Below are 14,075 nucleotides of genomic sequence, written 5' to 3'. Positions count from 1 at the left end.
CCAGAAAAAAAAATCAAGGACTAGAAGTTGAGCCACAAGATATCATTGACCAGGCTTTAGGTGACAAATCAGCATGGGATGAGGAGAATTCTGTGTCAGAGGTTTCGTGGGCCCATCTGATCCCTTGCCTGACCTTGAACTTTTACCCCTTTGTTAGATTGACGGTTCTTGGAAAGCAATAGATATACATTCTGGCTTGGGATGGTGGTGCTGTAATGATGAGGAGCAGACCTTAATGTTGGGAGGTCACGATGATCCAGACCCCAGACGATTGGTTATTTTTTTCCAGCTTATAAAATGATTTCAGCTTACACTAGTGTTATAATCTGTGAGATTTTATATAGTGGTGTTCGACATCAAAGACAGGTTTGCAAGAGTTGTTGTTGAGCTAGCACATATGTCTGCAATATTTAAAGTACAAAGTGTAAGAAGTAACAAACAAAGCAAGATGGAGCAAGTTGACAAATTGCAATGGGCTTCTTTTCTTCAAGGCCCATCTTGCTTTGTTTGTTACTCCTTACACAAAGACAGTAGACACAAGGTAAAGTTATGCATAGTCTATTTGATGTACTTGAACAAATTCTAAAACCACGCATCAGAGAGTTATAGGACTTACACTGGATTTGTGAAGTTGCTGATGGAGTTAGAGACATGTGGCTAGCAACAAGTATGGAATCTCGCAAGTGCATGAAAAGAATCAATGTTTCCGCTTGAGTTATATAATGATTTTGTTGTTAAAATTTTGTTTTTCTCTAAGCCACTCTAGACGCCTAACTCATGTATTGGTAATTTGGTATGATGGTGTCTCAACAACTGGAGTTTAAGCCACTAAACCACTGAACTTTTTAAATAAAATTGGCCGATAATAAATTAAGTTATTCAAACATATGCTTTACTTCTTGTCTTTTGGCTGGCTCTAGTAAGAAGAACTAAAAAATTATACGAGTCACGAGTGTTTGCGTTGTGATGTGAACAATGGCGATACACATAAATATTTACAGTGTACAAGTTTGTATACAAACCTATTAAGCACGTCGCACGTGTTTTGGCTTTCACTGTCATTACGTGAGCAATAAACGTAGAAAGCAAGCTGTAACCATGTCATTTACCAAAACATAATTAGTATTTTTCTTCTTCAAGTACCAAAACATTAATAGTATTAAGTTAAGCAGTCGCATTTCCTTAGTTTTCAAATTACTAAACCAAATTATAAGACATATTTATTTGATTCAATTTATAATCTCATATAGCAAAAGATATATCAATATATTGGAATTATTTGAATAAAGTCTTCGAAAATGATGAGAATAATAAATGTAAAAAAATGCGATTCCGATTCTACTAGAATATATAAATACATCTTCCCCATTTCCTAAGACCCAATTATGGTCAACTCACTCTTTAATAAATACCTCTAACCCATCATAACCCAAATTAAGTAGCCTTCCTTTTTTTTCTCAAAAAAAAAAATAAAACTCGTTAAATCCTTTCTACATTTCTTCTCCAAAAAAAAAAACCTAAACATCGTAGATTTTTTGAAATGCATCCGGGTAATGTATGGGGCGGATCGCTGGACGCAGTAGACAGCGACCGTGCCGCGGCAGACGAGGAAGAGCGGACGAGGAACATGACGGACTGGGACAAAGGATCTATCCACTCACAGAGGCATGAATTAGACGAGACGCAACAAGGCTGGTTACTTGCACCACAAGATAGTTGGAGGAAGAAGAAGAAGAAATATGTAAACCTAGGTTGTGTTTCCGTGAGCCGCACGGTTTGTATGTGGACCGTTGGAGCTATTGCTGTCTTGTTCATCGTCGTTGCTCTCCCGATCATCATCGTCAAGTCGTTGCCTCGTCATAAGTCTATCCCTCCTCCTCCTGATAATTACACGCTTGCCCTTCACAAGGCGATTAAGTTTTTCGATGCCCAGAAATGTAAGTCTTCCTTATTCTTCTTTTTTTATTTATTGATTTGCCAACTATTATCTTTGATTGTATATTTATATTTGTGCATAATATAATGATGATAGTTACTGTTACCTTTTAAAAGATTTAACTAAACTCAAGATGACAACAATGTCTTTTTGGTTTTATTTTATATAAAGTTGGGCCGGGTTCTTGGAAAATTTCAAAAGAAAGATGAAATAAATCTTCTGAGTAATCAAATTTTCATTTCAGTCTATTATGGTGTTCAATTTTTTATCAGTTCTATATAAAAAAAATATTTATCAAAAAGTGAAAAATCTTTAAACTCGGTTTAGAGTAGAAGACTTAACTCTAAAAGCATGATGACTTAACAGAGAATATAATTGTTTTCCAAAAGAAAATGTGTGGAACATATGAATATTTTATAAATTAAGGAAAGCCAGAATTTTAAAAGATAAAGAAAAAGCTACATCATTTTGTAGATATTTTTCTTCTTTATTTTTAAAAATTCTGGCTTTCCTAAATTTATAAATTTTAACTCAATTTAATAAATAAATAAAAATATCTTCAAAATGATGTAGCTTTTTTTGTCTCTTCTAATTAACAAAGCCACATTTCATTTCTGACTTGTGAGGCAACTTTGAACAATTCCGCGTTTACAAGTATTTATTAACTTATTAGTAGTACTAGAAAAAGTTTAATGATTCAAAAATAAACATTCTCTAGGTGGTAGACTTCAAGAAGGATACGTAAGTGTTTGACATTCCAATAAAATACCAAAATCAATTTCAAGCACGTATATCCGACTAACGAGCTTGTCGCATTTTTCCCATTTTGTTCTTGTGACTGTGAGCTGGCTTTTGGTAATGATCACGATGTGGCTTTCCTAACGACTAACGCGGTTTTGATATTTGAGCAGAATAATTTCATTACAAAAAAAGATAAACTTAACATGAATATATATATTTCAAATGTTCATACATATGAAGTCGAGTTAAAACAAAACACTTAACTAACACCGATATGTCAAATGTTGCATATAATTTAAAAGAAAAAATGTCAAACGCACAGTATCATATTTTTGACCTAGCAAAATATTTAAGAACTCCATAGTATTATCATATTTAGAATCTAGAAGGTAAGCATTAAAGAATTTAGTGGAGTAAAAATGAGTAAAACATCGATGATATGGGAAAATAATTTGAAAATGCGATATTGTAGCGGGTAAACTGCCGAAGAAAGATAAGGTTTCGTGGAGGGGAGATTCGGGGTTGAAGGATGGGTTGCCGGACGTGGTCGGAGGATTGGTCGGAGGGTACTACGACGGGGGAAGCAACGGCAAGTTTCATTTTCCGATGGCATTCTCAATGACAATGCTAAGTTGGAGTCTCATTGAGTATAGCCACAAATACAAAGCCATCGATGAGTATGATCACATGAGAGATGTTCTCAAATGGGGCACTGATTATCTTCTTCTCACTTTCAACAATTCTGCTACTCGCCTTGATAAAATCTACACTCAGGTCTTTTTTTCTTCTCTATATTCTTTTAAATTTACTGATCATTTATTGGGTAATCAATACGCAAGTGTTTGACAAAACTCTGTTACAAAAGTTTCGTGTGCACCAAGAAACCTAAACTTTAAGGCCCTTGACTAATTTGATTAAAGCTCTGTTTCCAATTCCATGACTCGTAGGTTGGTGGAGGACTAAGAGACTCAGAATCTCCAGATGATATTTACTGTTGGCAAAGACCAGAAGACATGTCCTACGACCGTCCTGTGCTCTCCTCCACTTCCGCTGCCGACCTTGGCGCTGAAGTTGCTGCGGCCTTATCCGCTGCCTCTATCGTATTCACAGATAAACCGGACTACGCCAAAAAGCTCAAAAGAGGCGCAGAAACACTGTATCCCTTCTTTAGAAGCAAGTCTAGACGTAAGCGCTACTCTGATGGACAGCCAACCGCTCAAGCCTTCTACAACTCAACCAGTATGTTCGACGAGTTCATGTGGGCTGGTGCGTGGCTTTACTACGCCACTGGAAACAAGACTTACATACAATACGCCACCACACCGAGTGTACCTCAAACGGCAAAAGCTTTTGCTAATCGACCGGAGTTGATGGTACCGAGCTGGAATAACAAATTACCTGGAGCGATGTTGTTGATGACTCGGTATAGATTGTTCTTGAACCCTGGTTTTCCTTACGAGAACATGCTCAATAGGTACCATAATGCTACGGGTGTTACTATGTGCGCTTATCTCAAGCAGTACAATGTTTTTAACCGGACTTCAGGTGATTTAATTACTCTGTTTCCTCTGTTTGCATTTGTTTGTGTCTAGAAAAGGTCTTGATATTTTTCTTTTGAGAATATTTTTCAGGAGGGCTTGTACAACTCAACATGGGGAAACCAAGACCACTTGAATATGTGGCTCATGCTTCCTTCTTAGCTTCCTTGTTTGCGGATTATCTTAACTCAACTGGAGTTCCTGGATGGTACTGTGGCCCTACGTTTGTAGAGAATCATGTTCTCAAGGATTTTGCTCACTCTCAGGTAAGAACAAACCAATGGGCTTTATATATCACCATACATTTTAAAGAAATCTGAACAATTTGAACAAATTATGATTATGTTGTATATTTTATCAGATTGATTACATTCTTGGAGACAACCCTTTGAAAATGAGCTATGTGGTTGGGTTCGGCAAGAAGTATCCAAGACGCGTTCACCACCGAGGAGCTACGATCCCAAACGACAAGAAGAGAAGAAGCTGTAGGGAAGGATTGAAGTATAGAGACACGAAGAATCCAAACCCAAATAACATCACAGGAGCTATGGTCGGTGGACCAAACAAATTCGATCAGTTCCATGACTTGCGAAACAATTATAACGCGAGCGAGCCTACTCTCTCCGGAAACGCAGGCCTCGTGGCTGCTCTCATTTCTTTAACTAGCAGTGGGGGAGACAGAATCGATAAGAACACGATGTTCAATAGTGTTCCTCCTCTCTACCCTCCTGCCCCACCACCTCCCAAAGCCTGGAAGCCTTGAGAAATATTTCATCTACGTCACTGAGTTTAAATTATATATGTTACATTCAATCTTTTTTGTCATTTGGTTACATAAATATAACAATTTTATTTATTTGTTTTAATATATATATAATGTTTTTCCAATGAAAGCTAGAGAAATTAAATCAATGTAGTCTTTTAAATGAGAAAATATCTGATCTTACATAAGACAATATATACAAAGAGTGATCTTTAATTTAGTGGCTTACGCGTTACGAGTTCTATATAATGGATATGATTTAGACTAAATCATATATTAGTGACTGCAAAGAGTACGAAACTGCAAACTATGTATTCTTTATTCGAGCTATAAATTGGTAAGTCTCTAGCTACATAAATGTTGCAACGGTTTCTTCCAAACAGGAAGGAAAAATTAACGACTAAATAACCATGAAAACAAACTTAAGTACCCCTAAATTGTAGGGGGTTCATTTCAACATGAATTGACCAAATATTTTCTAACATAAGGTCTTGCTGAAATAGTGAAATGTAATATACTCTACATTTGAAACCTGTGTCACTGAGCGAGACAAGAACCTGGTTCCAAAGGCACGACTCTTCCGCCACCAACCAAAGGTGCGGCTGCAACGCCTCTTTGATTTAATAAGCATCTGAAGTGAGCCAACCTCGTTGTTACCTTGTCTGGATTTGTAGCCAACTTTGCATAAGGTGTCCATAACCGCTCTTTCAAACACAAAATATATAGTTAATCTTTAGCAATTAGCACACGGTATGTTATCAACTATTTTTCAAGATCTATAAGAAAACATCATAACTACCTGCAGCTGCGGCAGCGCGAGGCCAAATGGTTTGTTCAATGTCAGAAGCATCAATATGTTCACCCCACATGCAAACTTCGCCACCAAGTACTAGACTTTGTTGCTTTTTATCCTTTATGTCTTGAAGTGGCTCGTTATCGTAAAAGCCTTGCCAAGGTGCGTCTATATGATCCAAATACCATTTGTCTTGGTTACTCACTATACACCTTAAACCGGAAGCCGTCACTCTCTCAACAACTCCGGTACCAAGCCTGATTCACCAAAGTAAAAAAGTTCGTTTTAATTCAACGTTGAGCAACAGTTCTTGTTTTCTATGTATGTAATTACCAGTTGTGAACCACAGTTTTCGGGTTTAATTTGCTTCCAAAATTGTTGAAGGTTTCTTCCCTACAATTTCACATTAGAGCAAAATGTAGTAAGTCATAGCAAAATTTTGATTACCTCTTTTCGTTTCCTAATGTAAGTTTAATTAATTACCAGTTAATAATTTCATATCCATGAGACAAAGCGATCTTTTGTGCCCGTAGCACGAAATATTGATAGGCTTCTTCTTCACTCATCCGATGCTTTTTAAGCCTTCAAGTTAAAAAGTTGAAGTAACATGAGGTAAAACGTTTTAATTAAAGAACTTTACAACTGTGTCTGAGTATCATTACCATTGGGCTATTCGCGGTGTTGCTGACCAACAAGCTGCAACGAAGTACATGTAATCAAAACCAATACTATAGAGAGGAAATATGATAAAATGATGAGGAGATTCGCATTACTTGTATTTACTTCGTCACCACCCAAATGGACAAATTTAAACTTAAAGATCTTGCTGAAATCTGAAAAAAAAAAAAATTCCATTAGTATTTAGGAAAAATGAACGTTACGCGCGAAAAAAGAGTGTTTCTGCTTAAGATTTTTACCAGAAAGAATGCCATCAATGACCTTAAATGTAAAGTTACTGCTCACGTCAAGTGGTTCTTGACAATTCTTGGAGGGCCACAAGGAAGGATAGCCTTTTCCCCTTTATTTAGTTAAAAAAAGTTATAGTTATACTATTATCAAAACTAATTGTGAAAAATATAAATGTTGATAATTAATGAAGAAAATTACCATGAGAGAGCGTGTCCTGGAACGTCAATCTCAGCCAAGACATGGATCCCTCTTCGCTGAGCATAACTATAAATACATACACAAAGTTAAATAAGAAGGAACTATCCTATATGATTTTGAACTTTAAGAATAAATTAGTAATACATGTACATAAATCAGTAAGAATTCCAACATACTTGACGATTTCAGCGGCGTCATCGAAGGTGTATCGCTGCGAGGAAGAGTAAGCACCGTTCCATAGCTTGGGGTAAGAAGGAATCTCTAATGGAAATGACTGTGTATCCACAATATGCCAATGTAACACATTCTACACCAAACCAACAAAAAGTATTTAAATTAGTGATGACTGATGTGATTCATCAACCAACCAAATTGATTCATCTCAAGAGCTTACAAGTTTGGCGTATGTCATGGATTCAATCACGTTCTTTATAACCGGAAGTGGCAAATAATGTCGGGATGTATCTATGTAATAAATTAAAAAAAAAAAAAAAAAAAAAAAAAAAAAAACGATCACATCATATAAGTGATGTGTGTCATTAAGTAATTAGAGAAGAAATTACACACGATCACTCACCAATTAAAAGGCCACGGTAAGAGAATCTAGGCTGGTCAGTAATATTCCATGGAGTCATTAGAATCTCTATTATCTTTTTCTTCAAATTAAAATGGCATAACTGGCTAAATGTCTGCATTTATAATTTCACTTTCTTCAATAACTCGACATCTTACAATGATAACCAAATTGGGGAAAAGAATAAACACAAACCTGTAGACCGTGTAATGCACCATAAACGCTCTTTGCCTACAATACATTGTAAAACAAAGATCAAAGGAGAGATTTATTATGATTGTATTTGTTAACTTACATAATAATTGATTTAAACGCAAGGGGCCAACACTAGTGGAATCACAGTATTATAAGATTTGGGAAATAATAATTGTAATATGAACTGCTAACGAATTGTGCTTATGCATTTGTATTCTTTATTAGGAAAGAAAAACAAAAAATAAGGGCACACTAATTCCATCATCTTTAATGCAGTTCACGTGGAGGACACTACTTCATGTCCCTACCTATGTTACATGAGTCTCTATAGTGCTAATGGGAGAAAAAAGGAAGGTGCAAAAGTACTAATAAGATCATAAAAACACAACACAACAGAAGTCTTTAAATGTTTTTTTTTTTCTTTTTATTTTTCAAAAACATGTATTTTACGGTGAAAAATTGACTGCATGTCGAACTCAACAATAAACGAAAACGGAAGAAATGAAAGAAAAACAAAATATATAGAGTTAGGGTCTTTTATGGTTAAAGTCTAAAAGAGCTGAGTATAAATTTAAATTTGTATGGATGTATATGAGTAGGTAGAGAAAATGATAAAAGTTAGGTTTTAGGTGGTGGGTGGTATCAACTAACCTCGAGGTGTGCATACGACGGCTTCTCTGGGGATGGAACCACTAATTTGTACGACTCGTCTGCTCCATATTCCAACTGCACCACAACAAGAATCACACAATTTTAACGAATTTTGTTAGGTTTTAAATACAAACAATAAGTTTCACAAAAAAAAAACGAAATAGAAAAAAAAATCAAACAATATTTTCTTTATTATTCATTCATCTATTTTTCTGGAGGTTTCCCTTTTTTAACTTTCAAATTATCAGATTAGTAATAACTAACCAGAAAACCTTACAGAATGTATACAATAAATTACAAAATTAAAATCAAGAGAGTCGGTACTCGGTATATTAGATAGTGTATTGAAAGTCAAAAAGATGATCCCATGAAGTAAAATCTAGTATGAAAATGTAGTCGTATTATCATCGTTTAAAGACTCATATATTGTTTACTATTCTTACACTATAAAATCTCTACAGATTTTGAAAAAACAAGAAAATATCTCTACAGATTTTTTATAATAGCGCATGGAATAAATTAGGACCAATATCTAGAATAATCTTGTAGGCGTGCACCTGCCAAATAAATTATATTGTGGTAAAAGAATTAATCCATATCTTAAATTCTTAACCAATATGAACATTGGATTATTACTTAACTATTTATTATAAAAGATTTAGAATTTCTTCTACTACTTATTCTTTTGTTACTTGTCACGTGGAATCTGAAAGATTATCAGATTAAAATCTGGATATATATTAAAATTTGGATCTAGGAATGAAATATTATTATTATTAAATGATATGATTGAAAATAACGAGGATGTCCGTGAGTTCGGTGGACCACCCCACAGGCCACAACCAAGTCGCCAGACACCAATCAGCAAAGCCAAGCAACCAAAAGTATAAAATAAACAGAGAAGTTGGATAACCGATACATCTACGGACAAACATAATCTACACATATGCTATGGAGTTTTCCAATAAATATAAGGATCTAGCAGTTTTTATGGAAATCTGACGAGAAAAGTTGCGTAAACTAGAGATCCAATTGTATAAATATTCTTAAACATCTCTCTATTTTAAGGAGGAAACTATTGGATCAGGAGTTGGCAAAAGATAAATGAAGACAAAAAAAAAAAAAAATGAGTTATACAATTGGTTAATGATAAACATGTTAGAGGAAAACAATTGAGGTAAGTATCTCATTCTTTTCTAATTATACCAATCAAGATAAAGACTATAAAAACCTTTTTCAGCATAACTTTCTAAATATTTTTGGGTTTATGTAAGAACTCTTATGAATTGAAATATTTTTGTTTTTTTTCTTCTCCTTTTGACCAATTAAATATTTACTTATAAGTTTGTTAAAATGTTAGTCAAAGTCAAATGTAATAATAGAGAAATATACCAATTTATATATGTCTAATTTCTATGAGTTATTGTATTAGTTTTCTTTTAAATATGAAGTGGACCAATTAAGTATTTACTTATAAGTTTGTTAAAATGTTAGTCAAAGTCAAATGTAATAATAGAGAAATATACCAATTTATGTATGTCTAATTTCTATGAGTTATTGTATTAGTTTTTCTTTTAAATATGAAGTGGACCAAAATAAAAAATTTAGGAAATGATCTAAACAACACATATTTTCTAAATATTTTAGAAAATAAATATACAATATTAGTAATATTAAATTTAAATAAAATTTACGCATAATAAGTTTATATATATATTTAAATGAGTTTCTAGGTTTTCTATAACAAAATTAATAAAAATTACTTGAACCAAATAAACACCGAACTAAGCGTTAGTGCAATTTTCATGTTCATATATATTTTAAATAAAGGTTTAAAAAAAAAAAAACAATATTTTCAAATTATCAAAATATTCCTTCACATAATTTTCCGAAGGTACGTAACATATATATTTGCGAAAATAAAAAAGATTTCCAAGATATAAGTGGACTAGTGGATATAAAGTGTTTTTAGGAAAAATAAAATAAAAGAAAGATAATATGCTGCAACATTTGTGAAAGTGACATACATCTCTTTTTCTGTTTTTGTGAAGAAAAATGACATGTATCAAAAAAGTGGATAAAATTTATAACCATTAAAGACAATTGATTTTTTTAAGTAATGAGATGATTATAACTAATAATGACATTAAACGTAAAGCTTTTTTTTGTTTGTATATTCATGTTCTCTAAATTCAATTAACTTGTAGATAATTGGAAAAAAAAAACTTGTTGTTGTGGATTGATAAATGAAACTAACCTCATCGGTGGAGGAGGAGATAATGACGTGGAGTCCCTGAAGCAAAGCAGATCCACCGGAGCGTGAAGAGTTCCGGCCACCGGAGACGACGTGGCTCAGTCTCACAACACCGAGCATTCTATCAAATCCTTCTTTCAAGATCCCTGAAGTGTCTTCATATTTGCTTCGTTCCGTAACAAGCTTGAAATCTCCACTTAGATACATTCGCCGTCCACCGTGGCTAACTTCCGCCGGCAACGGCCAAATCCTGAGCCTCTCAATGTCTTCAAAGGCGGAGATTGCTCCGGCCATGAATAGCGTAAACAACGGCAAAACGCCGGCGATCTTTGCTCCTCTACCTCTCATTCTTTTTCCTCTTAGTAGAACGAAAAATAGTAAAAATGTTTTTAATCAAAGGAAGAAAAAAAATGTAGCAAAAATAGAAGAGAATCGTAGAAGTCTCTCTCTTTATATATACACGTTAGACAAAGGCTCTGGATTGGTGCAGTGTTTATGAGTAAATAAAATCATTTAAGCATTGTTTAACATACGTGTTAGCTTAGTATACAATTAACCTACTTAATTGATGAAGCGGTGCGTTTGCTGAAATAATTATAGAAAAAACAGTAAATCATACTCTACTTAATAAAAAAAGATATATGGAGGAAAAAATCCATTTAATATTGCTTTTATGTTATGCGATAACTAAATATTTATTGTAAAAACATTTTATTCCAGTTATAGCTAATGAAATTGTGCTTATTTTAGATTTCATATATATATATATAGGGGAAAAGGTGAATAATTGAGGCTGATGTTTTTTTTTTTTGGTTAGTGATTTTGGTGAGAATTTGGTTAGTTGCAGGTAATCTTGATATTGTGGATGTGATTTTCGTTTGGTTTGGTCACTTGGGGACTATGTTATCATATGTTTTTTTCTGTTATTATTTTATTAATATTAAGAACGAATTGATACATATAAGTTTTTCAATTCTGTATGGTTATGACACTCTGTGCATACTTTGATTGATTCAAATAAAACTGTAGATCATAATTAATCTAATAGAAAATAGAATAATAATAATTTCCAACATTTGTTTGTTTAATTAAAATATATTAGGCACATTTAAACGTGCATGGATAATATAACGACGATACTAGCTAGCATAACAGTGGCACAATTTTAAATTCATGATGCACCACAGTCATAATATGATTTAGTTCAAAAGATTGTGATGTTGCACATATGAAAATTTTGTTGTGGAAGATACAAGTGATGTGACCGCCGGACGCGGTCGTCTACGTTCACGGTATGGACGCGCCTTGAGCTCTTGGCCAACTTTCAATCGGTGAAGTTGTTCACGGCCGAGGTTCCTGGCTTCGGATCTAGGGGAGAATCAAACGATGGAGACGGAGTTTGAAGGGATTCAAACGAGCCGTTCGAGAGATACTCCGGGATGCCACGAACGGTTCAATCGGACAGTACGGACGCGGGACGAGCGGGTGGACGTTTTCGAGGGAAACGGTAACGGGAACGACTTGAGATGATTCGAGGGGACTCGAGAAAGATGAAAGAGGATAGATGGAAACGAGATGAGGGGAAGTACGGATGGATCGATTGACGACACAAGAGGTTTGGCTCTCCTCTTGATACGCTCGCTAACAAGGGCGAACCCGGTTCGCGTCTTGTTAGGGTTTTCTCAAGGTTCAATCCCGGATTGAAGAAAGAGAAGAGTGAGACAAGTTTCAAGAATCTCTCTTGAGGAAAAGTTTTATTTTCATACAAGTCTAAGGAGGAACAAGGGCTTAAAGAGAGTTTAAATAGCTAGGTCTAGATAGGAGCTTAAGGACACGCGGATTCATCTTGATCCGCACATCGTCCTTTTGACGTGTCCCCTTTACAAAGAGAACACATCGCCACCTTTTGACTAACACGCTTAGCCACAAACACTCTCCAACAAACATAGGATCAAAAGAGAATATTCTCAAGTTCAAAATTAAACCAAAAATAAGAGGGAAAGAGAGATAACCGCCTTGGCCTTGCGCGTGAAGCAACTTAGCCTTTAGGCGTTTTGCGTTTAGCTCCATGCCTCGTTAAAACCTCCTCCGGTAAACCCATTGGGACAAACCCGGAGTGAGGAAAAAGAGTACACTTCCTCGCTTAACGACTTGACCGTCTTCACTCTTGGGTAAGAGTGAAGACTAAGCGGACTGAGCCTTCGGAGTCTTCGTTGGGTGGCTGGTGTCGGACGTAGGTTCGGACAAATAGGTTGAGCCGCTGTTTGGCCGCCTTTGCTGAGCTCTTGGAACGTGTGGTGGCTCCGGGAAGGATCGTTGGAGCCTTGGCCACGTCTGAAGAGGTTGCCCTGGTCGCGTCCGATGCGTCTTGGTCAGGCGTCTCGGTCGCGTCCGGCGTGTCTTGGTCTTCTTGGCTGAGGTCGCGTCCTGCGATCACATCATTCCCTCCCCCTTGAAAAGGTTTTGTCCCCAAAACATCTTCGTCTTCACCTACATCAAACGGAACGAGGTCAGTGACATTGAATGAGGTGGATGTACCAAACTCACCTGGAAGTTCAAGTCGGTAGGCGTTATCGTTGATCTTCACGATGACTCGGAATGGGCCATCTCCTCGCGGGCTGAGCTTGTCCTTGCGTTTCTGCTGGAACCTCTCCGGCCTGAAGTGTAACCAGACCCAATCACCAGGTTTGAACAGCATCGGTTTTCGTCCTCGGTTGAGGAAGCGTGCATACTGCTCGTTTCTTCGCTCTATGTTGGCTCGGACCTCCTCGTGCAAAGCCTTGACCATTTCTGCTCGTGCGACTCCGTCTTGATTCTCGACTTCATTCGGTGGTATAGGGAGGAGATCCAGGGGCGTCAAAGGCTTGAATCCGTATGCGACCTCGAATGGCGACCTTTTCGTAGCTGAATGCACTGCTTGGTTGTATGCAAACTCGATGATCGGAATGCACTCGAGCCAGGAGCCTTTGTTGCTGGCGATAGCTGTGCGGAGTAAGGCGCCTATTGATCTGTTGACGACCTCCGTTTGGCCGTCGGTCTGAGGGTGAGCCGCGGTGGAGTACAGTAACTTCGTCCCGAGCTTGCGCCAAATAGTTCGCCAGAAGTGACCAAGGAACTTGGGATCCCGATCGGATATGATGGTGCGCGGGACGCCATGAAGCCTTACGACCTGACCAAAGAACAAGTTCGCCAATTGCACAACATCATTGTTCTTATTGCATGGAATGAAGTGAGCCATCTTCGAGAACCTATCAACAACCACCATGATACTATCTTTATGCGCCAAGAGGGGTAGGCCGAGGATGAAATCCATGGAGAGATCGATCCATGGTGCGGTGGACACGGGCAAAGGCATGTAGAGGCCATGCGGGTGAGTTGTCGACTTGGAGGTGCGACAAGCTATGCAACGGCCGACGTGCTTCTCTACCATACTTCGCATCTTTGGCCAGTAAAAATGCTCCTTGAGCACGGCCAAGGTCTTGGTGATGCCAAAATGACCCGCTAAACCTCCACTATGGGCTTC

The 14,075-nt window shown here is 36.6% G+C and overlaps 2 protein-coding genes across 2 annotated transcripts; one reads left to right on the top strand and one right to left on the bottom strand.

Annotated features, from left to right (window-relative positions):
• Positions 1 to 1,387: 1,387 nt before the first annotated feature.
• LOC104773189 (endoglucanase 7) lies at positions 1,388 to 5,056 on the top strand. The gene is made up of 5 exons (XM_010497765.2): positions 1,388 to 1,937; positions 3,150 to 3,451; positions 3,625 to 4,222; positions 4,309 to 4,481; positions 4,577 to 5,056. The coding sequence occupies exons 1-5, from the start codon at positions 1,541 to 1,543 to the stop codon at positions 4,976 to 4,978; spliced, it is 1,872 nt and encodes a 623-aa protein (XP_010496067.1). The 5' UTR covers positions 1,388 to 1,540; the 3' UTR covers positions 4,979 to 5,056.
• Positions 5,057 to 5,277: 221 nt separating this feature from the next.
• Positions 5,278 to 11,055, bottom strand: LOC104773188 (beta-hexosaminidase 3). The gene is made up of 14 exons (XM_010497764.2): positions 10,556 to 11,055; positions 8,299 to 8,373; positions 7,648 to 7,683; positions 7,456 to 7,567; positions 7,273 to 7,343; positions 7,055 to 7,185; positions 6,879 to 6,944; positions 6,689 to 6,789; positions 6,545 to 6,604; positions 6,434 to 6,467; positions 6,255 to 6,353; positions 6,105 to 6,164; positions 5,778 to 6,028; positions 5,278 to 5,682 (listed from the first exon to the last, which is right to left on the bottom strand). The coding sequence occupies exons 1-14, from the start codon at positions 10,898 to 10,900 to the stop codon at positions 5,516 to 5,518; spliced, it is 1,608 nt and encodes a 535-aa protein (XP_010496066.1). The 5' UTR covers positions 10,901 to 11,055; the 3' UTR covers positions 5,278 to 5,515.
• Between the last annotated feature and the right edge of the window lie 3,020 nt (positions 11,056 to 14,075).

The sequence above is a fragment of the Camelina sativa genome, unplaced genomic scaffold (assembly GCF_000633955.1).
Source record: "Camelina sativa cultivar DH55 unplaced genomic scaffold, Cs unpScaffold00485, whole genome shotgun sequence".
In the NCBI taxonomy this organism is placed as follows: domain Eukaryota; kingdom Viridiplantae; phylum Streptophyta; class Magnoliopsida; order Brassicales; family Brassicaceae; genus Camelina; species Camelina sativa.
This window is presented reverse-complemented; position numbering and strand designations above follow the sequence as displayed.

Excerpts from the sequence above, each read along its gene's own strand:
- LOC104773189 (XM_010497765.2), top strand. The coding sequence starts at position 1,541 with ATGCATCCGGGTAATGTATGGGGCGGATCGCTGGACGCAGTAGACAGC. Across the intron at positions 1,938-3,149 it reads GTTTTTCGATGCCCAGAAAT|CGGGTAAACTGCCGAAGAAA; the intron begins GTAAGTCTTCCT and ends GCGATATTGTAG. Across the intron at positions 4,223-4,308 it reads TGTTTTTAACCGGACTTCAG|GAGGGCTTGTACAACTCAAC; the intron begins GTGATTTAATTA and ends AATATTTTTCAG.
- LOC104773188 (XM_010497764.2), bottom strand. The coding sequence starts at position 10,900 with ATGAGAGGTAGAGGAGCAAAGATCGCCGGCGTTTTGCCGTTGTTTACG. Across the intron at positions 7,684-8,298 it reads CGTCGTATGCACACCTCGAG|GCAAAGAGCGTTTATGGTGC; the intron begins GTTAGTTGATAC and ends AATGTATTGTAG. Across the intron at positions 5,683-5,777 it reads TCGCGCTGCCGCAGCTGCAG|AGCGGTTATGGACACCTTAT; the intron begins GTAGTTATGATG and ends TGTGTTTGAAAG.